Here is a 25,379-nt window from a genome sequence, read left to right on the forward strand (position 1 = left end):
CAGCCTGGCTCCCCAGCAGCCACCATTGTCTCAGGATCCGTCAGGGCTGGAGTCCTGGGGACCAGGGGTTCCAAAGGACGGGGTGAGTCTGGGGAGCGTCCAGGAACTTAGTGGGGACTCAACCAGGATGGTTAGGGGTGCAGGGGCGGGGGCACCTCACGATCCTCAGCGCTTGACCTTGCGGCCAGCCGAATTGCGCCCACTGCGGCGGTACAGAGACTGCTGGCCGCCGTTGAGCGGGCAGTACTTGAGCGTGTGGGCCTGGCCGCCTGTGGCCCCGCACAGGGGGCACACGTAGTGCCGCAGGATGGGGCACACCACCTCACCCTCCGGCGTCTTCAGCTGGTGCGAGGCGTAGACGTGGCGGGACTCTCCGTTGTGCTTACAGAAGTTGCACAGGGTGGCCGGGCCTCCGCCGGCCCCCGACCCTCCCAGGCCCGGATCCTGCCCCAGCTGGGGCTCAGGTCTTGGCTCCCTCATATCCGGGGCCTCGGGCCTCTGCCCCCGACTCTGGATCAGTGCCAGCACCACCTGGCTCAGGTTGAAGTAGTCCTTCCACATGTCGAAGGGTGGCAGCTGCATGGCACCCAGGTGGCGATGCTGGGCCGCTGGAGAGAGGCTGGGCCCGCGAGGGCCAGTGTCAGGAGCTGCGGGTGGTTTCCTGGAGCAGAGAAGATCTGCACCCCCCTTTTATACTCCCCCAAAGACCCTTCTAAGCAAAGGTGGAGCTTAGGATTTAAAGGGCCCACTCCCTGCCCACGACTCCCTTTGGAATGACCCCCCACGGAGATGGGGAAGGCGGCCCTTGCCCTTGTCTCTGGTTCTTGCTCTGCCTCCAAGCTGCCGCTCCTCGCTTATTCCAAGGCTGGGCCGGCTTCCTCCATGTGCTCCAGAGCCACCCCTAATAAGAGCACCGCCCCCCACTCTAAGCGGGGCACCGCGGCGCGGTTACCTACACCATCTGATGGAACCCTCACAGCGGCTCCACGTGGGAGGCACAGCGATGACCCCATTTGACGGACACACATTGGAAGCTCAGAGAGGGCAGCTCAGGGGCCCAGAGACACGTAGCCTGCCAGTGACGGAGCCGGGCTCTGACCCAGGCTTAGGGGACTCCGAAGCAAGTGCTCCCCTGCCTTTCTTTCTATTTTTTTTAAATATATTTTATTGATTTTTTACAGAGAGGAAGGGAGAGAGACAGAGAGTTAGAAACATCGATGAGAGAGAAACATCGATCAGCTGCCTCCTGCACACCCCCTACTGGGGATGTGCCCGCAACCAAGATACATGCCCTTGACCGGAATCAAACCTGGGACCTTTCAGTCCGCAGGCCGACGCTCTAGCCACTGAGCCAAACCGGTTTCGGCTCCCCGGCCTTTCTCAAATAAATGAAAACCACACGTCTTATGTCCTGAACTAGGAGCCACTTACTCAATAACTATTTCTTGAGGGCACACTGCCATGTTCAGTGTTTTTTCCCTTGTGTGTGTTTTATTTTATTCTCTGTGCCTGATTTTAATTGTTTGCAGCAGATTACACCCGACATAGAACTTAGTCGCAAATATTCAGCTGTGCAATGAGGATAGTGCTTAAGTACAAATGGGTGATATGATTTCCTTTATTTTTTAAAATATATTTTCATTGATTTCAGAGAGGAAGGGAGAAAGAGAGATAGAAACATCAATGATGAGAGAATCATTGATCAGCTGCCTCTTGCACACCCTCTATTGGGGATCGAGCCTGCACCCCAGACATGTGCCCTTGACCAGAATCAAACCTGGGACCCTTCAGTCCACAAGCCGATGCTCTATCCATTGAGCCACACCGGCTAGGGCGCGGGCTGATTTCCTTTAAGTGAACTATAAGCACGGCCGGCCTGCGAGCACCCGGGCTCTAGGCCTGTGTGGTGGAGCAGACTTGCCTGTGGACCCTGGAGGACGACAGTGTCCCCCCATCAATGCTTGGAATCGGGGTGCCAGTGGTTCTGATCACAAGGAACCGGTTCTAGAGCCTCCCCAGCGCTCTACCCATGATCCTGCTGGGCAAGAACACTGGAGATTCTGGAAGATCAATGGTCTGTAACAGTGACATAGTCTGTGTGGCTCTCCTTGTCCCCGTGTCTGGGCAAGGGGCACACCTCGATGGCTTTATTCAGCTCATCGTACAGCACCAGCAAAAGGCTCTGCCCAGCCCTAACTGGTTTGGCTCAGCGGATAGAGCGTCGGCCTGCGGACTGAAGGGTCCAGGTTCGATTCTGGTCAAGGGCATGTACCTTGGTTGCGGGCACATCCCCAGTGGGGAGTGTGCAGGAGGCAGCTGAATCGATGTTTCTCTCTCATTGGTATTTCTGACTCTCTATCCCTCTCCCTTCCTCTCTGTAAAAAATCAATAAAAATATATTTAAAAAAAGAAAAAGAAAAAAAAGGCTCTGCCCAGGCCCCTGAGGGTGTTGGACCAGGTGTCCTTGAAGAAGGCCTCGCCCCCCTTGTCCTTGAAGATCTCCTGCCAGCCGTCCACGGTCCCCCTGCACGTGCTGTCCGCCCCCACTGCACCATCATCGCCTCGGCAGGGTGTTGGAAGGGGTAGGAGACCAGGCCCGCCATGGCCGTCACCGTCATCCAGCTCACCATGTGGGTGTCCTTGGGGCCCGGGGGCATGCCTCTGGCCGTGTTGCACAAGCCCAGGCAGGCAGCCCGGGAGATAACGCCCTGCACCAACGGTGAAGCCCGATGCCGTCAGACTTGGTGATTTTCACCAGACAGTTACCAGGCCCTTGAACTCCACTCAATTCTAAATTTCCCCACATCGGCTGCCAGGCGGGTTCTGGCGAAATCCAGGGGGTGGATGAAGCTGGAGAGGTGGCTCCGGTGGCACCGCTGGAGGCCAGGTGGCCAGCAGACTTCCTCCAGAACTGCGTGTGCTCGTCCACGCCCCCAGGAAGACCTGCCGGTACCTCCCCTTGAAGGCGAAGTTAAGGGCTCGCGTGGGGAGGTAGCAGATGACGTTGGCCAGGTTGCCCCTCCAGAAGGAAGCACGCCCTGCTCCCTGGGAATGCCCACGGTGCAGTCCCCAATGCCCAGGTACTGCTGGCCCACTGCGATCTGCTTGCTGGTGCTGTGCCTGAAGCAGCAGTTTGACCCGCTCCACCGGGGGCCACGACGACGCCTCAGGCCAGAAGCCCTTGGCCAAGGAGACGGCCTGGTCTGTCTTGGTTGCCCAGTGGGCCGGGCAGAGGGCACAGAGTGGAGTGCAGGGTCAGATACACGGAGGGTGGGTGCTGCTGGCTCAGCACTGCCACTGTAGGACCAAAAGGGGTTTATCCTATATTGTAAAGAGGTGATATGCAAATTGACCATCACTCCAACACACAAGATGGCTGCCCCCATGTGGACACAAGATGGCTGCCACAAGATGGCCGGCAGGGGAGGACAGTTAGGGGCGACTAGGCCAGCAGGGGAGGGCAGTTAGGGGGTGATCAGGCTGGCAGGCAGAAGTGGTTAGGGGCAATCAGGCAGGCAGGCAGGCGAGCAGTTGGGAGCCAGCGGTCCTGGATTGTGAGAGGGATGTCTGACTGCCCACAGGGATCGAGCTTAAACGGGCAGTCGGACATCCCTCAAGGGTCCCAGATTAGAGAGGGTGCCGGCTGGGCTGAGGGACAGCCCCCCACCCCTGTGCACGAATTTCGTGCACCAGGCCTCTAGTCTATATATATAAAAGGCTAATATGCTAAGTGTCCAACCGTCCGACCAGTTGCTATGATGCACCCTGACCACCAGGGGGCAGATACTCTTTTTTTCAAAAAAAATATTTTATTGATTTTTTTACAGAGAGGAAGGGAGAGGGATAGAGAGCCAGAAACATCGATGAGAGAGAAACATCGACCAGCTGCCTCCTGCACACCCCCCACCGGGGATGTGCCCGCAACCAACGTACATGCCCTTGACCGGAATCAAACCTGGGACCTTTCAGTCTGCAGACCGATGCTCTATCCACTGAGCCAAACCAGTTTTGGCTAGGGGGGCAGATACTCAATGCAGGAGCTGCCGTGAGGCACACTGACCATTTACAGAGAAATGGCACCGTGGACCTGGCGCCCACAAAGCAACACTTGGCTTCCCCCAAGTGGGACACAGGCCCTGCCACCATCCCGGAGACACACCCCACCAAATCGCAGCCAATGCTGCCAAGAACCCATGGCACAAAATGTGGCCCACAGCCCAGCCCAGCCCAGAAACGGTGGCTGTGGGCGCTGGGTAATGACATTAGATAGCAACGCCTGGCTTCCTCTCCCTAGCGACTAGCATCCTTGGAGTTTCTTCAGCCTAGGAACAGCCAGGTGGAAACATTTTACACTTTAACCAAATGTCTGTGAAGCGTTTTCCCCTTCCTCATCTCATTTGATCCTCACAGAAGTCCTGGAATAGGTAGGTAGGAGACTCGGTAGAATCCTATTTTCTTTTCATTAGCAGGAATACGGAGATTTAGAAAGCTTAGAAACTTGACCCAACTGAAAAGAAAAAAGAAATGGTGGACCTTGAAAATGACTTCAGGTTTTCTCACTGCACGGAATATAGTCAAACACTGCTGCAGTTAAATATTTTACCCTTTGTTCTCCCTACATGATCTACAATAATAATCTGCTTCATGTTGATATTTACTGCTGTGTTGCTGACAATGACCTGAAAGAGAAGTTGGGGTGCTTCACTGGGCTGGAAAAAGTTTAGCTAAATCAGAAAGCAGGTCTAATTAAGCAAGTTTGTTCTATATACATAAAAGGCTAAGTTGACTTGCGCATGCGCGATACATATAAAGCTCTCGCAGGTGCCAATCGCATGTGCGTGTTTCAATCTGTCATTGTCAATCGTGAATTTGGTTGACACTTCTATTATAAAGGGTGAATAGCGATATTAAAATATTTCTTCTAGCCCTAACCGGTTTGGCTTAGTGGATAGAGCGTCGGCCTGCGGACTCAAGGGTCCCGGGTTCGATTCCGGTCAAGGGCATGTACCTGCAGTGGGGAGAGTGCAGGAGGCAGCTGATCGATGTTTCTCTCTCATCGATGTTTCTAACTCTCTATCCCTCTCCCTTCCTCTCTGTAAAAAAATCAATAAAATATATTTTAAAAAAATATTTCCTCTAGTTAAATTCCTTTCAATGTGCACGAATTCGTGCACCAGGGCCACTAGTTGTTTTATAAACATGATCTGTAAACATGATTTGAACCTCATAACCACTCAAGGAGGTAGGCACTATCGTTTCCAATTTACAGAGAAGGCTGTGCACCTCAGAGAGGTTAAGGAATGTACCCAAGGTCACAGAGCAGGGAAATGACAGAGTTGGGATCCGCACCAGGACGGGTCCAGAAACACTGGGGCTTGATCTTAGAGGTGGTCACCATGACAACCCAACACCGTCAGTGCGGCCCCGTGTTGGGCACCGGAAACTCAGCAGTCACCGCAGCTACCTTGTGCCTGTTTCTTGAGCAACCAGTCCATCCTGGGAACAGCCAGTAAATGAGAAAACATTAGACCATAACCACCTGCTCTGAGAGAGGCTGGGGTAGGGGAGGGAGGTGACCTGAAAGCTGACACCACAAAGGATCTTCTAGAAAGAGGAACACGAGGTGTGGAGGCTTGAAGTTTGGGGACAGCAAGGGGCTGAGGGGGTCAGAACAGAGTGGGGATCCCAGGAGGAGGCTAGCTGGACTGCAGCTCTTCCTCTGGGGGTGTTTTGGAAACGGTAGGGACGTTTTGAGTTTGTCGGTGACTGGAGGTGTGACTGGCTTTCGTGGACCGGGTCCAGGGATGCCAGGTATCTCAACAGTCCACACGAACCAGACCTTTTCCCGGCCCACTTAACTCCCCAGGGTCCCACGGGGCACTCTGTGTATGAAGAGCTGAGTCCATACCGAGCTGTGTTTTACGTACAAACACTGAGTGCTTTTGCAGGATTGTAAGATGCACTGACTTTTCCTGGAATTCAACTAACTGTGCACATTGTGGCCGGCCTGTGCTTGGTTTTGCTGGGAATTCTATCTAGATTTACTCACTATTGCTAGAAGCCACGTTACCCCAGGCAGTGCTGATTGTGGTAACTGTCCAAACAGCACACAGTTTATTCTGATCTCATTCGTGGTGAGTTGGCACTAGATGCTAGTATCTGCCTGATGAGATTTTTTTATTGATTTTTTTTTTTTTTTTAGAGAGAGAGGGAAAGAGAGAGAGAGAGAGAGAGAGATGGAGGGAGAGGGGGAGAGAGAGAGAGAAACATGGATTGGCTGCCTCTGGCATGAACCCTGACTGGGCATTGAGTCCCACACCTGGGCATGTGACCTGACCAGGGAATCGAACTGGTGACCTTTCAGTGCACAGGATGGCACTCAACCAACTGAGTCACACCGGCCCGGGCTGATGAGATTTTTTTTTTTTAGAACAGCTGTGCCTGAGCATTTGTATACAAAAATAGATTATTAATCCTATGTAATAAAACCCTAAATGCAAATTGACCAAACAGTGGAACAATCGGTTGCTGTGATGTGCACTGACCACCAGGGGGCAGATGCTCAACACAGGAGCTGCCCCCTGGTGGTCAGTGTGCTCCCACAGGGTGGGAGTGCCACTCAGCCAGAAGCCTGGCTCACGGCTGGCGAGCACAATGGTGGTGGCGGGAGCCTCTTCTGCCTCTGTGGCAGCGCTAAGGAGCAGTGAGCCGAGTGGCAAGGAGCAGCGAACAGGCGGGCAGTCAGGAGCGAGGGGTCACGAACTTCGAGAAGGCGCTGGCGGGGCAGAGAGGACCCCCCCACACACCTCCAGTGCATGAATTTCGTGCACCGGGCCTCTAGTTTATTATAAAGTTCTCCATTATAGTTAGCTCACTAAGGACATGATAAAAAGTTTTGAAAATAAAATTGGTGTTGGTGGCTGTATTACCTATGAGTTTAGAACACTAAAGGGGCATTTTGAAATGTTATATAAAGTGGGTGTCAGGTCTCATGGTGTTAAGAATCAGTAGGATGTAGGCCAAGGCCAGCTGTTGGCATTTGCCGTCAGAGAAATAGGGAGCCACAGAAGGGTCTAAGCAGGGAAGGGGCCGTTGAGAAATATGTTTTAGGTTTCTATTGACTGAATACGGGCTGCGGACTGTCCCTGCCAGCTCACCTTGTCTCTGTGTGGTCAGGGACAAAGGCTGAACCAAGTGTCGAGAACTCCGTGATGGCAGACACTATATCTGTCCCGCCTTAGAAAGAGCTTAATAAATGCTGACTGAGTGGGTGCATTGTCTCTGTGGATGGGCTTATGGTTGGGAAGTGACAAAGGCAGGAATTTGGGAATGTCACAGGAAAGGTCTTCTTGTGATATTGCTTCCCAGCTTACGTAATTTCTTCTAAAAAAATATGTGTGGACATTTATTACTGCATGTTTTTTAAAAAATATATTTTTACTGATTTCAGAGAGGAAGGAGAGGGAAGAGAGATAGTAACATCAATGATGAGCCCTGAGTGGTTTGGCTCAGTGGATAGAGCGTCGGCCTGCGGACTGAAGGGTCCCAGGTTCAATTCTGGTCAAGGGCATGTACCTTGGTTGCAGGCACATCCCCAGTAGGGGGTGTGCAGGAGGCAGCTGATCGATGTTTCTCTCTCATCGATGTTTCTGACTCTCTATCCCTCTCCCTTCCTCTCTGTAAAAAATCAATAAAATATATATTTAAAAAAATAAAGAAACATCAATGATGAGAGAGGATCAATGATTGGCTGCCTCCTGCACACCCCCTATTGGGGATCGAGCCTGCAACCCCGGGCATATGCCCTTGACTGGAATTGAACCTGGGACCCTTCAGTCCGCAGGCTGACGCTCTATCCACTGAGCCAAACCAGCCAGGGCTATAATTCCCTTTATAATGCTTGTTTGATGTCTGTCCTCACTGGTAATCCGGGAGCCTGGAAGGTCAGGGACAGGGTGTCTTGGCCACTGATGTGTCCCCAGCATCGGCCAGCTCAGGGCTGGGCAGGGAGCAGAGCAGGGCTGTTAGAAGGATGAATGAATGGAGAGGCAGCTGCCCATAGGCTAATGATACATCTCTCAAATGGTGATTCCTACATCTTCAGTGCTTATAATGTCCAGCACTGCTCAGCTCTAACATTCTTCCTTCAGGAAGCCTTCCAGCCCTCACGCTGGGTCAGTCGAATTCTGTGGGTGACTACATCCCGGCCCTGTCCACTCTGAGTCATCACTGACTGGGGATGGGTCTCTCTCTCCCTCTGGACTTTGCCAGCGAGGGTAGAGCCAAGGTTGTTTTCACAAGGCCCTTTTGCTTCCCTGAGTGAAGTACTTTATTATTCCTGATTTGCAACTGATGCTCAGAGAGGTTAGGTGATTTGCCTGTGGTCACACAGCCGGCAGCCAGCAGAGTCCTTAACTACTGCTCTGTACTGCCTCAATGACTACTTGTCAACGGAATGAATGAATGAATGAATGAAGGCTTCTGAGAACTCCACAGGATCTTCCAGATCACCGGGTCCAACTCACCCCACTTTCTAATGATACAGAGTCTTAAGACGGGCAGGATCCAAGTTTTAGTCTCTTAAAGCCGTGGTTCCTGGCCAAGGTCCCCAGATTCATGTGTAGACCGAGCACTTTCTGAAAACCTATAGATAAAAGCACACCCATGGTCTCATGGCCGGCTGCGAGGTTTTCTGCCTGCTTACCTCCCTGAGAAGGCAAGTCGGATCTCTGGCATAATGTTGGGGTCACTGGGTTGGGCAGGGGGTGACTTGAGCACAAATCCCACAGTTTAGGGAGTGGGAAGCATCGTGGGTAAATGCTCAGGAATCACTCCAGGTTCAAGCCTGCTTCTGCCACTTGCTTGCCGGGGGCTGTGGGCTGATTACCTAACCTCCCTCACCTCCGTTTCCTCCTCCACCGAGCGGGTGATGTCAGCACCTGCCCTCGAGCACAGAGCCCGGCCCATGGGGTGTGCTCATTGGATGTGAGCTATAGTAATTAAGACACAATTGAGGCAATAATCTTTTTTTAAAATATATTTTTAAAATTGATTTCAGAGAGGAAGGGAGAGGGAGAGAGAGATAGAAACATCAATGATGAGAGAGAATCATTGATCGGCTGCCTCCTGCACGTCTCACACTGGGGATCGAGCCCGCAACTGGGCATGGGCCTTGTCCGGGAATAGAACCGTGACCGTGACCTTCTGGTTCATAGGTCGATGCTCAACCACTGAGTCATGCTGGCTGGGCATGAGGCAATAATCTTTTTCTTTTTTTAAAATATATTTTATTGATTTTTTACACAGAGGAAGGGAGGGGGATAGAGTTAGAAACATCGGATAAGAGAGAAACATCGATCAGCTGCCTCCTGCACACCCTCTACTGGGGATGTGCCCGCAACCAAGGCACATGCCCTTGACCGGAATCGAACCTGGGACCCTTCAGTCCGCAGGCCGACGTCCTATCCACTGAGCCAAACCGGTCAGGGCGGCAATGATCTGAAGGGCACTTACTTGTTGAGTGTCTCCTTTAGGCCAGCACCAGGCTCAAGCAGGCTGTACCTGTGTCCTCTCCCGGAAACCTCCCAGCCCCTGGGAAGTAGGGTCTGTTAATGGTCCCATTTTACAGATGAGCAATGGGAGGCTCGGAGAGGCCGAGGAGCTTGTCCAAGGTTACGGACAGTGAGTGCGAGGCTGGAGCCGAGCCCAGGGCCATCTGACCCAGACCTGGGCTGCCTCTGCCCTTTGTAAGAGGGGGCAAAGGGGGTTCACAGAAAGCAGGGGCGTGGAGAGGGTGTTGCCAGGCAACGAGACAGAATGAGGTGGGAAATCAGGAAGGATGGGGTATATGAGCCACACAGATCTTCACAGGAGGAACGGGGGAGACCTCCTGGACATCCATGGACGCTCTGAAGGCAGAAGAGAGGGCGTCTGCGTGTGGAAGAACGAGCTTCCTGGAGGGAGGAACCAAGCCTAGCAGGGAGGTCTCCCCGCGAAGTGCTTTCCACAGAATCACGGCTGAGGCCTCGGAGTCCCTGGGGGCGGCAGAGCTGGCAGGCGGGCCCGGCGCCCGTCTCTGCCGCTGTGACATCTGCTGGATGCCTGAAATGACTAAGGAGGAGTGAGGGTCCTGAGCCCCCGCAACTCCCCTTAACGATCACACCTGCTGACTTAGATTCCCTTGCTTGCCAGACTCTTTTATTACTACCTTTCCCCAATTGTTGTTTGTTCTCTCTAGGATCCTATGATTGCAGCCATGGCAACCCTCCCCCTCCCCCTCCCCTTCCCCCTTCTCCCTGTGGTGTTGATTTCAGTGTTTTACTGGGTCCCTAATGGAAGGGCATCCCCCTTCAGACAGCCGTCTTCCGAGGTGCGTCTTCCGAGGCGCGTCTGCCCTGTGCACGGAGGCAAAGTCAAGGCGATACTGATGAGAAACTCACCGGCCTGGCTGTTTACTTGAGCACCAGTCTACCCCCACAGCAGGGCCGGCTCCGGCTCGCTGACCAGACTTCACAGCTGCCTTGTTTACTGGGGGGATGCACCGATCGCCTGGTGCCCGGCAGAAAATAGCTCTCGGCTCCATGAGGGGGCTGGGAAGGGGCAGGAGAGAGAAGTGTGGAGACAGAGCGGGAGAGAAACATACCCAGGTGTCAAGGACCCCCAGAGGGCCCCGGGAGACGCACTTGTGCAGAGACCAAAACAGGGGACATGACGATCAGCATAACGAGAGCCCCCCCGCCTCCCACCAGGACCAAGGAGCTCAAGGTCATTGTCCTCGCAGCCTCTCTTTATTGGTGCTGGCCTGTGCAATCCCATGAAACCCTCACAACAACCCCGACAAGTGAATATCCCCATGTTACAGAACAGGATGAGGCCGGAGAGGTGACCCCTGTCACTGGGGTCATCCGGTTAGCCTGGAGGCAAATTCAGGTCTGCAGAGAGGGAGGAGGGACACACACAGCTGCAGTGCTGGGAGGAGGCAGGCTCCAGGAGAAGGGGACAGAGACGGAAGACAGAAAACGAGAATCATGTGATACTTAGCAAGGTGGTTGGGGGTGTGGCTGCTGCAGCCAGAGTGCCTGGGTACTGCCTCGGCACGGCCACGCTCAGCTGTGTGGCTTTGAGCAAGTGGCATCACCTCTCTGGGCTTCTGTTTCCTCCTTTTCACAGAAAGAGAGAACATTGCAGACCTCCTGCGATGGAGCTGTGGTGTGTGTGTGTGTGTGTGTGTGTGTGTGTGTGTGTGTGTGTGTATTATTGATTTCAGAGAGGAAAGGAGAGGGAGAGAGAGAAACATCAATGATGAGAGAGAATTACTGATTGGCTGCCTCCTGCACGCCCACAACCCGGGCATGTGCCCTTGACCGGAATCAAACCTGGGACCCTTCAGTCCGCAGGTCTGACGCTCTATCGACGCTCTGTCCACTGAGCCAAACCGGCTAGGGCACGATGGGGCTATTTTGAGGGTGACAGCTGACAAGGCAGGTGAAGTCATTAGAATAGGTACATAGTGAGCTTTAGCCAGTACTTTTAATTTTATTTCCTCACCAAAGGTTTACTGAAGGGTGCTAGGCAGAGGGACAGAGACGGTGGGGCATAGGGAGATGGAAGAAGATTTGCTCATTCATTCGGCAGAGACTTGCTGAGTACCTACCGTGTGTCTGGCACTGTTCTAGGTGCTGAAGATACAGAGATGAACAAAACATACCAAGATCCCTGCTCTTATGGAGCTGGAATTCTAGACAGATGGCAAATAAGGTAGACCATTGAAATATAATATGTCAGGTAGGGCTATGTGCTAAAGAAAAAAAAAATAAAGGTGTAGGGAGCTAGGGAGTGGTCAGGGAAGGCCTCCTGGAGGAGGCGGCACTTCAGAAGAATCTTAAAGGAGAAGAGAGAGGGAGCCTTGTCGACAGGTGGGGGAAGAGTGTCCCAGACAGAGGAAATAATAGCCCGTGTAAAGGCCCCAAGGTCAGAGTGTGACTGGTGTGTTGAAGGAACACGGTAGCTTGGGTAGATTGAGGGGTTGAGTGGGAGGAGGTGAGAGAGTGCAGGACCCTGTGGGCCGCTGGACCGGCTTTACATATTACATAGCAGAGTGACGTTTCCAAAATGTGAATCAGAATGTGACAGGAATGCGTCTTGCTTTCGGGAGCAAACATGTTAGTTGAGAGTGGGGTGGAGTGGGGTGGGGGAGGCGCCCGGCACACCAGCAAATAGATGGTTATGAGGTCCAGAGTGTGAGCCCCGGAAGACAGGGGCTTCGTCTTGTTTGCTGCTGTGTCTGCGCCTAGAACAGCACGTGGCCGTACACTTAACGTAGACGTGTGGAAATGAATGAGTGAATAATGTTGCTGCGAAGACTAAAAACTGTTCGGTGAAGAGGCTCGGGGTGGGATGAGGCGGGCTGTGTGGCTATTTTAGGTAGGATGGTAGAGAACACCCCGTGGTTAGGGATGTTTTGAGCTGGAAAGAAGGGGAAAGCAAATGCAAAAGGTCCCTGTGCCTCAGGGTGGAAGTTAAACAGAAAGCGTGGGTGAGACTTGTGTTGGCGATTTAAAAAGTGTGTCATTAACATAAGAAACTTTGTATTCATCGTGTTTAATCTTTCTCCCATGTAAAGAATCAGAAAAACAGAAGGTAAATATTCCTACAGAGAATGGAAGAGCTTTAAGATTCGGTTCCATTTGAAGTCCATGTGTTTTGCCAGTGCGTTCATGTTTAGTTTGCTATACTAATGTTATTTATTTATTTTTAATTTATATACACAGTTAACTCAAGAGCGTTTGCAAGCACCCAAGTCTGTAAAGTATTTTTAGATAAAGTTTCTTTTGTTGTTAAAAAAAAAAATAGGTCCCTGAGGCAAGACCAAATTTGATGTGCTTTATGAGCAAAGAGAAAGCTGGGGGTGGGGATGCGGGGCAAGGGGTGCCAGTGAGACTGAGCCCAGGTCCCCCGGAGTTCAGATTAGAGCCTGCAGAGCATGAGGATTGGACATGGGAAGCCCCGGGGGTGTGTGTGTGGGGGGGCTGTTATGGGCAGAGAGTGATGTGATCCGAGATCCAGGCTGTAGAGAGAGACATCCCTCTGTCTCTGTCTTTATCTGTGCTGTTCTCACCTTTTGGGGGCCCCACTGGTGAATCTGATGGAAGCTGTATGAACGCACGCAATTTTCTGTCTGATTGCAGGGGGTTCGCTGGACACTGAAGTTCTGCTATCTGGTTTGGTCCCCGCCACACGTCCCAAACAGGTAAACGGAGACTCACACCGAGTCATACTGACTAGCACCTACAGAGCACTTAGTCGGTGCCGGGCTCTGTTCTGAGTTCTTTATAGTCAGAAAACAGTCTTCACAGCAACCCCAGGAGGAAGGGACTTGATGACCCCATTATACAGATGGGAAAGTGAGGTCCGAGAGGGTGATTGCCTTTCCCGGGACCACACAGGTGGTCAGGGACAGAGCAGGGGTGGCACCCTGCAGTCCCTGTCTTAGCCATTAGGCCAGGACTCCCTTTATTTTGATCTCAGGGGTCAAGGGCCCTCTAGAGTTCATCCCAGGTCTTCCCAGGGACCTCAGGCCTGGCGGTTGGTTATTTTTATTTTTTAAAGAATCTGGGGTGTTTGTCCTGTAGCAGTCTCCACGTTTTATATAGATAGATAGATAGATAGATAGATAGATAGATATAGATATATTATTGATTTCAGAGAGGAAGGGAGAGGAAGAGAGAGAGAGAGAAACATCAATGATGAGAGAGAATCATTAATCGGCTGCCTTCTGCACGCCTCCTACTAGGGGTCGAGCCCATAACCCGGGCATGTGCCCTTGACCAGAATCGAACCCGGGACCCAGTCCACAGGCTGATGCTCTATCCACTGAGCAAACTGGCTAGGGCTTGCGGTTGGTTATTTGTCTCCAGCTCCGCCAGCTGAACACAGCAGGGGCTACACTGTTGTTTCAGGTGAGGACCCCAGTCCTGGGGGGTGGACTGGGTTGGGGTCCCACAGCTGGCAAGGTGGGTGTGGGGACCAGATCATCCAGTCAGGGTGTGCATCTGTGTGTCTGTGGCTTGTTACCTTGTGCCTGCTCCTGGGGTTCATGGGAATATTTGAGGCCCAGTTGGTCAGCACATGGGCTGGGGAAGGAAGTTGCGTGACTTCAACTCCCAGCTTACATCTCGCTAGCTGGGCGAGTTGGGACAGGTTACTCAGCGTCTCTGTGCCTCTTGTTCTCTGTCTGTAAAATGAAGATGAGTTTCTGCTTTGTAGGCCTTTTGGGGATTCAGGGAGATGATGCATGTCAGGTGCCATGCTTAGCCCAGTGTGAGGTCGGGCGCTCCCCCAGGGCGGCCTCTTGGGTTAAGTGTGTCCTTCCACAGAATGTGCTGTCGGCTGTTGATTCCATCGGCTTCATGGCGTGCCCGCCGGGTGTTGTTACTATGTTTGCCATCCCGTGTTTTCCTGAGTTGGAAGAGCCGTCTAGATACTTTCCGGATCTTCCGCTTCCAGGACTAGTTACAAGATTACCCCTTGGCATCCTCTCTCCAACCCTAGAGCGAACCAACATCCTCTCTCCGACTTCAGCCCCCGTGCGAGCTGAACCGGCGGGGTGCGAACCCAGGCCCTCTCCCCAGCCCTCAATTCCTGGGCGAAAGCAAGTTACCCCAGCCCTCAATTTCAAGGCTAAAGCAAGTTAGCAGCCTGGCGTATCCTGAACGCCTGCGTTCCTTAGCCACGCCCTTAGCCACGCCCACAGCATTGGGACCCCGCCCCGCCCCTTAGCCACGCCCACAGCGCTGGGACCCCGCCCCGCCTCAGCCCTTCAATCACCGTCGTAAAGCCACGCCCCCCGTCAATTTCAGGTCTGGGTTGTCCTGCCCATCCCCTCTGCCTTCGCCTGCTTCCACCCGGTCTAGCACCGCCCTGCCCTTGAGGGTCTACCACCCCGCCCGCCCCCATTCCCTCAAAGCCCTGAGTGGTCACTATTGTGAGGAGGGGGTGGGTCCTGGAGACTGTGTTTGCCCCTGGAAAGGTCTCGCCAAGGGGCGTTGGCGAGGTACATCCTGCGCTGGGGCCGCAGGAATCTCTGGGCCTCCGGGATGGGGATGGGGGTGGGGGTGGGGGGGGCGGGGTTAGGCAGAGGCTGTAAAGGTCGCGGACCCAGAGACCTCTGCCCACCCCCACCCTTTGTCTGTAAGCTTTGTCTGTAAGTGACCTGTCTTTCAAAAATATCTCCAGGGGCCAAAACCATCTCTTCTGGTGGGGAGACAGAGCCGCAGGCACCGGTGATGCCAGGCACCTCTCAGCAAAGGCCACTTGTCTGCTCCCTTCATCCCCCAAGTTCCCCCAAGCTCGGAGCTCTGCAGCGAGAAGGGGAGGGTTTGGCTGCCTGGTCAGTGTGTTTGTTTTTAAAGAGGAGTGGTCAGAATTGGTAGGCTCCCTCTCCTTGCCTCTAAGACACACAACTTAAAAAAAAAAAAAGGATAAGAAATAGAAAAGGACACCTCATCTACTAAAATGGACCAGTGGACTACATATCAATATCACTCAGAGGGACCCAGCGTGCAGGCCAGGCCTCACTAAGCGAAGAGCGAGGGGAAGGGTGGCTCCGGGGAGGCTAGAAGGGGGCTTCCGGGTTTCTTTCGTTTGTTTTGTTTTGTTCTCTCTCTCTCTCTCTGGGTCTCTGTCTGCCACCCTTCTGGGTATCTTTTGTGTTCTTTCCCCCTCCCCCCAACCCCCTCTCTCTGGCTCTCTGCCCCTTCCTCTCTCTCTGAGTTCTCCCCTCATTCTCTCTGGCCTGACCACAGATTCACCTTGACTTTGACCCCAGACATAACTCCAATCCAGTCCTAGATCCAAACACAGCCTCGATCTCAGCCATAAGCCTCGCCTTGACCGATTCTAGCTACAAGCAGCGTCTTAGCTCTGTGCCTAGTCTTTACCGTTATCCTACATAACCCGAGCCCTACCCATGGTCGGAATCCAAACACCAATGTCAGTTGCCATCTTTACCTCAATCTTTCTTGTTGCTGTTAATCCTCACCAGAGGATATTTTCTCCATTGCTTTTTTCAGAGAGAGTGGGAGGGAGGGAGGGAGGGAGGGAGGGAGGGAGGGAGGGAGGGATCGGAGGAGAGAGAGACACACACACATGGACTGGTTGCCCTCCAACAGGAGCCCTGACTGGGGGCAGGGAGCAAACCTGCAACCCTGGTACGCCCTTGATAAGGAATCAAACCCCCAACACTCTCTCTCTCTCTCTCTCTCTCTCTCTCTCTCTCTCTCTCTCTCTCTCTCTCTCTGTGTGTGTGTGTAAGAGCCTGGGTGTCGATGCTCTAACAATTGGGAACATCGGCCAGGAATCTTTTTTTGTTTTTAATCCTCACCTGAGGATATTTTTCCACTGCTTTTTAGAGAGAGTGGAAGAGAGAGAAAAAGACAGAGAGAAATATCGATGTGAGAGAAACACCTAGATCAGCTGCCTCCTGCAAGCTCCCTGACCAGAGCCTGGGCCGGGGAGGAGCCTGCAACAGAGGTACGTGCCCTTGACTGGAATCTAACCTGGGACCCTTTGGTCCACAGGCCGACACTCTGTCCATTGAGCCAAACCAGCCAGGGCTGGCCAGGGAATCTTAATCCTTTCTTCAACCCTAAACCAAATTCTGGTGATACTGATGTTACTGACACCCCCCCCCCCTTTTTTTTTTTTGGTTAATCCTCACCTGAGGATATTTCCATTGATGTATTGTTGTTTTTTGTGTTTTTAAAAAAATATATTTTATTGATTTTTTACAGAGAGGAAGAGAGAGGGATAGAGAGTTAGAAACATCGATGAGAGAGAAACATCGACCAGCTGCCTCTTGCACACCCCCCACCAGGGATGTGCCCGCAACCAAGGCACATGCCCTTGACCGGAATCGAACCTGGGACCCTTGAGTCCGCAGGCCGACGCTCTATCCACTGAGCCAAACCGGTTTTGGCTGTTTTTTTGTTTTGTTTTGTTTTTGAGTGAGAGAGAGAATGGAAGGGAGGGGGAGAGACAGAAAGAGAGAGACATCGATGTGAGAGAGACACATCAACTGGTTTCCTCCCACATGTGCCCTGACCAGGGCCGGGGATCCAGCTGGCATGCACCTTGACTGAAATCAAACCTGGGACCCTTCAGTCTGTGGGCCAAAGCTCTGTCCACTGAGCCAAAGCGGCTAAGGCCTGATCCTTAATCTTAGCCTTAACCTGATTGATTTCTAATCCTAATTGGGACCAAACTCCGGTCCTAAGAACTTTATGTAACAAGAAGTCAGCCCTGATTCTTCTTCGGCTTTCACTCCCCACAGCCAGTTGGCCAGCAAATGCCAACACTTCACATTCTCCCAGTGTCCAACCATTCCTCTCCTTCCCCACAGACACCAGCATTTCTTCCTGGACTTCTGCCGGCATCCTCTCACTGGGCTCCCGTTTTATTCCACTCCCCTAGCCCCCGTCCCCTACAGCCCGTTCCTCACACAACAACCAGAGGGATCCTGTTAAAATCTGAGTCAGGCCCAGCTGGTGTGGCTCAGTGGTTGAGTGTCGACCTATGACCCAGGAGGTCCAAGTTCAATTCCTGGTCAGGGCACATGCTTGCCTTATGGGCTCGATCTCCAGTGTGGGGCATGCAGGAGGCAGGTGATCAATGATTCTCTCTCATCACTGATGTTTCTGTCTCTCTCTCCCTCTCCCTTCCTCTCTGAAATCAATAATCCTATATAATAAAGAGGTAATATGCAAATTGACCATCACCCAAACACACAAGATGGCCACCCCTATGTGGTCAAAGATGGCTGCCCCCATGTGGACACAAGTAGCCAGCACAAGATGGCTGGCAGAGGAGGGCAGTTGTGGGCAATCAGGCCAGCAGGGGAGGGCAGTTGGGGGGGGGGGGGACCCAGGCCTCCAGGGGAAGGCAGTTGGGGAGGACCCAGGCCTGCAGGGGAGGGCAGTTGGGGGGGACCAGGCTGGCAGGGAAGGGCAGTTGGGGGGACCAGGCCTGCAGGGGAGTGCAGTTGCAGGGGAACAGGCTGGCAGGGGAGGGCAGTTGGGGGGGACCAGGCCCCACAGGCCTGCAGGGGAAGATAATTAGGGGTGATCGGGCGGGCAGGGGAGGGCAGTTGGGGGCAATCGGGCCAGCAGGGGAGCAGTTAGATGTCGATCAGGCTGGCAGGGGAGTGGTTAGGGGGTGATCAAGCTGGCAGGCAGGTGAGTGGTTGGGAGCCAGCAGTCCTGGATTGTGAGAGGGATGTCCAACTGGGATCAGGCCTAAACCGGCAGTCCGACATCCCCCGAGGGGTCCCAGATTGGAGAGGGTTCAGGCTGGGCTGAGGGACACCCCCCCCCGCCCCCAGTGCACGAATTTTGTGCACCGGGCCTCTAGTATAGTCAATAATATTGTAATAACTATGTATGGTGCCAGGTGGGTACTAGACTTAAGGGGAGATCACTTTGTAAGTTATATAAACGTCTAACCAGTATGCTGTACATACACCTGAAATGAATGTAATATTGAATGTCAACTGTAATTGAAAATTGCGTGCATAAAATTGAATGTCAACTGTATAAAATTTTTTAAAAGAAACAAATGGACAGTGAGAGAGTGTGTGCAATAACGGGGAGAAAAATGGACCCCCCACAACATTTTATTCCACTTCACATCTATTTAACTCTCCTACTGCACTGATTGCTGGCTTGGCCAGGTAAAACTACACTTCCCAGAATGCCTTGTGGTTGGGGGAGTGACAGGCAGAGATTTAGGTTCCACCAATCAGATGCCTTCGCGGGAAGCTTGGATTTCTAATTAAGCTGAGCTGGGAGACCGAGGGTGCCAGCGAGCCCGGTGTGGGCAGGTGTGGTGGCGGTACCTGCGCCGGCTTCCTGATCGCGCAGGGGAGCAGCATTCCTGGGTGGCCTTTTCTGGGCGGTGGATTGGGGAGTACCCTGGAGGCTCAGCCTAGCGTCGGTCTCTCCTGACCGGAACTGTGTCCCTTAATAAGCCCCTTTCTCCTTTCACTGGCCCCACTGGATCCTGTTGGCTGCCACTGAGTAATAACGGGCACACAGATAGAGAGACAGAGACAGCGATTCAGAGAGGCACACGGAGACCCCACCCCCAGCAGAGACAGGAGAGACCCAACCAGCTAAGGTATGCAGTGGGATGAAACGGACACCCAGAGAAGTACTGAAGGTAAACCGAGGCAGAGAGGGGTGCTAGCAGAGGCAAGGGCAGGGGGCCAGAAACAGTGACAGAGAGAGGGGCAGGTTGCTGACTGCAGCAGTTGGAGGCAAGAGGATGGGGGGACATTGGAGAGGGCCGGGACTTGTTGGAATCAGCACGGCCTTGCCGCTGATGGAGCGTTCTGGCAAAATGTCTTTTTCCGAGCCTCAAGCTTCAACAGCCTGACTGAGGGGGGTCGTGTCCCTGAGTGCACTCCCAACCTCTCTGTCACAGGCCCGACGGGCCTTGTCCCTGAAGTCCCAGCTGCCACCTGATGACCTGGGTGACCCAACCATGTCTGATGTCTGAGGCAGACTCCTGAGGGTAGAGGAAGACTGAGTGCCTGAGAGGAGTGGAGGGAACAGAGTCAGGGTCTCCAAGAATAGGAGACAGAGTGGAAGAGAGGTGGTTAGGGATAGAGCTGGGAAGACAGGGGCAGAGAGAGGGGAGACCCAGGGGCAGAGAGAGGGGCAGTGCGCAGGGCATGCCGGATTTAGGATTCCAGAGTGTGGGCCTGGATGACCTGGCTCCTCTGACGAGTTCTCCTGGCTTCGTTATTGCCCCTCTGATCTTTGTTCTCCATCAAGGGTTGCCAGATAAAATGCAGGATAACTAGTTACATTTCAGTTTCAGATATTTTAGTGTAAGTCTGGCCCCAAGATTGCACGGGACAATCTTAGACTTAAGAGATCACTGCCCTAGCTTGGTGGGTGGGTGTGGTAGAGTGGTTGAGCTTTGAAGTCACAGTTGGATTCCCAGTCAGGGCACATGCCCAGGTTGCAGGCTCAATGCCCAGTAGGGGGCGTGCGGGAGGCAGCCAACCAATGATTCTATCTCATCATTGATGTTTCTATATCTCCCACCCTCTCCCTGAAATCAATAAAAACATGTTAAAAAAAGAAGAGGAAGAAGAAGAAGAAGAAGAAGAAGAAGAAGAAGAAGAAGAAGAAGAAGAAGAAGAAGAAGAAGGAGAAGAGGAAGAAGAAGAAGAAATGACTGCCCTGGGCGGTGTGGCTTAGTTGGTTGGAGCATCATCTCACGCACCGAAAGGTTGCTGGTTCGATTCCTGCTCAGGGAACATGCCTAGGTTTCGGGTTCACATACTGGAGGCAATCGATCAATGTTTCTCTCACACATTGATGTTTCTCTCTCTTTCTCCCTTCCCCTCTCTCTAAAATCAGTAAAACATATCTTTGGGTGAGGATTAACAAATACATTACTCATTAAAAAAAATCTGAAATTCAAATCTCACCAGACATACTATATTTTTGTTAAATCTGGCATTCCCTCTCCATCTCTGTTCTCTTTCTGCCTGTTTTGTTTGCTCTTGTCTTTCCCTCTGCCAGTCCAGTTTCACCTTCTCTGTTCTCTTAATGACCCTGCCCCAAGGTCAGAGCCATCCCTAAGCCCCTCACCCCCCCCCCCACTAGGTCCCCTTCCCCCTCCCTCCTCCCAGCCCAGCCCTGTCTCTAGGGCCATCTTTCTCCTCCAGGAACCTCTTCTGTCTTCTTTCTTCATCGCTCTTCTCGTCCAGGACCCGCACCTCTGCAATTCTCCACCCCACTCCCACCCCCAAGAGGAGGTGTGGAGGCTTTGAGGGAGTTAGGAATCCACCATTACTCACCTGCATTCCGGCCTCATGTCCTTTCCTTTCCATCTCCTGGGCCAGAGAGGTCATGAGAGTTTCCCAAAGTCACACAGCAGAACAGAGACTAAACTCCACCCTCTCCTCCAAATCCCTTCCAAGTTCCTGGCTTCCTGGTGGAAAATTCCTCTGCTCTTCCCTGAAAATGGCCCGACTTGGTGATATTTCTAAATACCAGGCAATACTTGAGGTCACAGGTCAGGACCAGGGGAGCCTGTGCGAAAGGCATGGTAGATTTTTGAGCACCTACTCTGTGCTAAGAGTTGGGGATATGGCTCAGAGGCTGTGAACACAAGACCAGTGACATGTCATGGCGGTTGCCATGTCCCTAGGCCTGAGGACACAGTAGGTGCTCCATAAACGCCTGTTGAATGAAAGAATGAGTGAGTGAACAAATGAAAAAACATACCCCAAGCGGCTGAGGACGCCTTTCCACGTCTACCCTTGCCTTTATCCCCATCGCTGTCTCTTCCTTTGTCCTAGCCCCGTGGTCGGCAAACTGCGGCTCTCGAGCCACATGCAGCCCTTTGGACCCTTGAGTGTGGCTCTTCCACAAAAATACCACGGCCTGGGCAAGTCTATTTGGAAGAAGTGGCGTTAGAAGAAGTTTAAGTTTAAAAAATTTGGCTCTCCAAAGAAATTTCAATCGTTGTCCTGTTGATATTTGGCTCTGCTGACTAATGAGTCTGCCGACCACTGTCCTATCCTGTCTCCTTTCTCCTCCTGCCCCCTCTCTTGGTTTGTCATTCTCTAGAATCCTGTTGTCAATTTTTTCAGCCGAGGGGCTTCTCTCCAGGGACCACTATCTGCTGAGCCTCTCCTCTGTGTCAGGCGATTCGCTCCTGGAACCCTTCTGGAATATTCCAGAAGGCAAGGACGGCTTCTGTCGGGTGTTTTCCAAATGTGGAGACCGAGATCCAGAAAGAAGAGAGGTGCCCTGGTCACATCAGAACCAGCGCGCCTGGCCTCTCCCTAAACATGTCTCTTGTCTCTCCATCTCCAACTCTATCCTTCCTCCGGCTGGCCACCTCATCACCTGCCGCCTCCACGCACGTAAGGAGATCAGTGTGAAACAGCACAGGGGCCGCAAACCCCCGTGCGGCCAGGGGCCAGGCCTGGGACACGGCCCCCTGCCCGGGGAGATGGGCAGTGACGGCCCCACTCATCCAGTTATCTCCACCCAAAGATCCCACAGCCTGTTTCTCAAGAGGGGCCGGGAAGCCACATTTCCAGAAGTCTCCCAAGGATGCAACGCTAGGATCAAATTCACACAAACGCTGTTCGGCCCAAACAAGATTCCGTGCCCCGGACAGGCCGGCCGGCGGTGGTTTGCAGCCTCCGCGTTGATTTTAGTGCCAGGTTCCGCGCTGAGGAAGAATTTCCAGATTCCAGGAGAACAGGCAGAGGTGTGTGGGTCTGTTGTTAATTGCTTTACCCCCAGCACCTAGAGCAGGGCCTGACCCGTCATAGGTGCTCGTATATCTTTTAAGTGAGTGGTGTGTGAAATCCTAGCCTAGGCCGTAGAAATAACAATTTAAAAAAAATCTCCAGTTTGCAGATGGGGAGACGGAGGTACAGAGGGACAAAGTCCCAGGGTTCCACAGCAGCGCTGGGATTTGAACCCGGATCTCCACTGACTCCCACGCCTCGACCCTAGGCTATCCTGGCGCTACTTGGGGCTGTGCATGTGCAATGCCGTGTGTGGGCAGGTGTGCCCGGGGGCGTGTCTGTGGGACTGTGGTGCCGAGGAGGTGCCATGGTGGGGGTGCCATCCTCCTGATTGGACACTGAGGCCTGGAAAGGGAACCTGGAGCACCGGCTCCCCTCAGACACACCTGCTCTGGGTGCTCATCCAGTCCAGAGAGAACATTCAGCCCCTCCCCTCCTTCACCCGTCCTCAGGGGTCCCCCCCACCCGCCTCCCCTAGGTGCCCAGAGCCCTGGGGGAAAGGGGGAAAGAATTTAGGATGAGGGTGGAGGTGTGGGGAGGAGGGAGAGGGAAGGGGATGGGTTAAGAAGGAGTGTGTGATGTCAAGCAAAAAAGACAACATTAGACACAGATGCTGAGATGGCGTTTATCGCGGCAAAAAAAGGTGAAGTCGCCGAGGGAGGGGGGTGGGGGAAGGGGGTGTGGTGGGGGCCGGGGTGGGGGCCATGGAAGCTAATACATGGTGCACTAGGTCACACACGGACACTGGGGGTGGGTGGGTGGGGTGGGCGTGGCCCAGGCATGGCGATGGGGGGAGGGGGAGGAGAGGCAGTGGGCCCCAGCCAGGAGCTTCTGGAGGTGGTGGGAGGAGGTGGCGGCGTCTCTGTTGCAGAGGATGGAAGGAATCAGTTAGAGGGGGTTGAATGGAGGCACTGGAGGCATGGCCACATGCGGATGGTCTGGGCCCAAGAAATGGAATGTGGGGATGGGGTAGCAGACAGGGGGCCAGCCCTGGGCTTGGGCCTTGAATCCAAGGGACCTTAAAGGTCCTCCAGTCCCCCCATGTCCCAAAGGAGGGAACAAGCCGGGAGAGGCTAGCTTAAGGTCCTAATGAGGATTTAGCAATCGGTTCTCCAGCCCTCTCCCCACCCCGCTGCTTCTCCTGCCCTGTCTGTCCCAAATGAAAAAGGGGAGAGCCTCTAACTCCTCAGACTCCGCACCATTATCTCCCCGAGGCTCCTCAGGGAATCTGGAGGACGAGCCCATTTCACAGATGGGGAAACTGAGTTGTCCTGTCCGACTACACCTTTTCACACGTCTCCCACCTCCCTGCCAGAGGCTCTGGGCAGCCCATCCCTCTGGGGCTAATACTGATCATCTTGGAACTCTTAGGACTGGGCGCAGGGGAGGGGACACACCTTGGGATTCTCCCAGATCACCCCGGGCTGTGGGTCATGCCTCCAGTGGCCTGAGATGCCAACACAAAGAAGAAAAAAAAAAAATGACTCCCCACGTCCTCTGGCTCAAACCCAGTACAAAAGTGACTATTTACAATGAAGGGGTGGGGAGTGGGGAGGGGGCACAGAAAGGGGTGGGGCCAGAGTGAGCTCTCCGCTGGGGGGGGGAGGCCACGCCCCTGCCCCGCCCCCCCCGCCTTGGAAAGGGACAAAGCCAGACAGATTTAAGAAAGGGTCTCTCTCCCCAGGGCGGGGAGGACCCTAGGGGGGAGGGATGGGGGTGGGGCGCGGGTGGGGAGGCAAGGGCGGTGGGAGGAGATGGAGGAAAGGTAGCTACTGCCCCTCGCCTCCCCCCGCCCCCCCGCCGGACACACAGTTTTCCGTGGGATGGACACAGAAAGGGTTAATTAAAAAGTTCGATGAGGAAGAAGTCTGACTGTCGAGTGGGGCGGGCTGGAGCAATGAGGCCGCAGGTCCCGGTGGCCGGTGGTGATGGAGTCACTTAGGAAATGAGAGGTTGGTGGTTTTGGGGTGGGGTGGAGGGGGAGAGAGGGGAGGGGAGGGGGATTAGGCGGTCCCCCCAATGATCTCTGGGAGACAAGAGTATCCTGGACTGGCTGAGAAGGGGTTAAAAACCAGCAGCCTCCCCCCCATCCCCCCCAGACTTTCCCATGTGCCTCCCCGCACCCAGCGCACAGACGGGCCTTACGCGCACCTGGCCGGGCGCCGCGGGGGGAAGTCCCCCCACGTGGCGTCCGGAGGCGGAGGGGGATCGCGATGGCAGGGCGACTCCACGAGCCCCAGGCCAGGTCCCTGGCCCGCAGCGCCCGCACGTGGGCATCGCGACCCCGGTCTCCCCTTCGTGGCACCCAGCTCAGGCTTCCGCGACAGCCGGAGGGGGTGCCAGACCGCCGGGCAGGTGCGTGGCGACCGCGCAGACCCGCGGGGCTGTCTGGGCCGCAGGAGGCACCCCATCAGCAGCCTGGACGCGCACCTGGCCAGCCTCGTCGCCCCTCTTGGCTAACCCTTTCCCCGCCGCGCGCTCTCAACCGCTAATCCTGGTCTTCAAAGGGGAGTCCACCAATGCCGGGGGACCCTCTCACTCCGAACAGCAGGCCACCAACGCAGAAATGAAATGAGGAGGGCGTGGGATGCAGGGCCAGGCAGGAGAAACAGATCAAGGGGATATTGAGGGACTTGGGGGTGAAGTAGGGATAAAAGTGGCTCCCTATGTGTTCCAAGTAGAGGTCCCCAACCATCTATAGATGGACTCTTAGATTCCAATTGGGATGCACGTAAGGCTCACCTACAAGTCCAGGCCAGGTGTCAGGGCAGACACAGACGGCACGACCGTTGCCTTCTCATCCCTAATAATTATTGCAGCGGAGCCCCTTGCCCATGTAGAGACGGCTGGGACGGGGCAGAAGAAGGTGGCTGGGGCAGGTTGGCTCAGAGCCCCCTCAGACGGGGGCTGGAGGAGGTGAATTTGGCACATTGAACCCCTTCTTCTCCTAAGTGCTTGAGGTCCTTCTCTGGAATCCAGTTGGCACCATCCTTTGGGCCAGCGGAGGAGGGGCTGAGTTTGTCTCCCCTCTCCCCCCAAATTT

At 53.9% G+C, this 25,379-nt stretch overlaps 1 protein-coding gene and 1 pseudogene across 2 annotated transcripts; both read right to left on the reverse strand.

Annotated features, from left to right (window-relative positions):
* Window positions 1-165: 165 nt before the first annotated feature.
* On the reverse strand, window positions 166-582 carry NANOS2 (nanos C2HC-type zinc finger 2; the record flags this gene model as incomplete). Its single annotated transcript, XM_079799661.1, has 1 exon — window positions 166-582. The coding sequence occupies one exon, from the start codon at window positions 580-582 to the stop codon at window positions 166-168; it is 417 nt and encodes a 138-aa protein (XP_079655787.1).
* A 467-nt stretch (window positions 583-1,049) lies between these two features.
* Window positions 1,050-8,967, reverse strand: LOC307092531 (ADP/ATP translocase 3-like; annotated as a pseudogene). Its single transcript has 3 exons — window positions 8,902-8,967; window positions 2,439-3,207; window positions 1,050-1,072 (listed from the first exon to the last, which is right to left on the reverse strand). The product of its transcript is annotated as an ADP/ATP translocase 3-like (transcript).
* Between the last annotated feature and the right edge of the window lie 16,412 nt (window positions 8,968-25,379).

This window comes from Cnephaeus nilssonii (genome assembly GCF_951640355.1).
Source record: "Cnephaeus nilssonii genome assembly, chromosome: 20".
NCBI lineage: Eukaryota > Metazoa > Chordata > Mammalia > Chiroptera > Vespertilionidae > Cnephaeus > Cnephaeus nilssonii.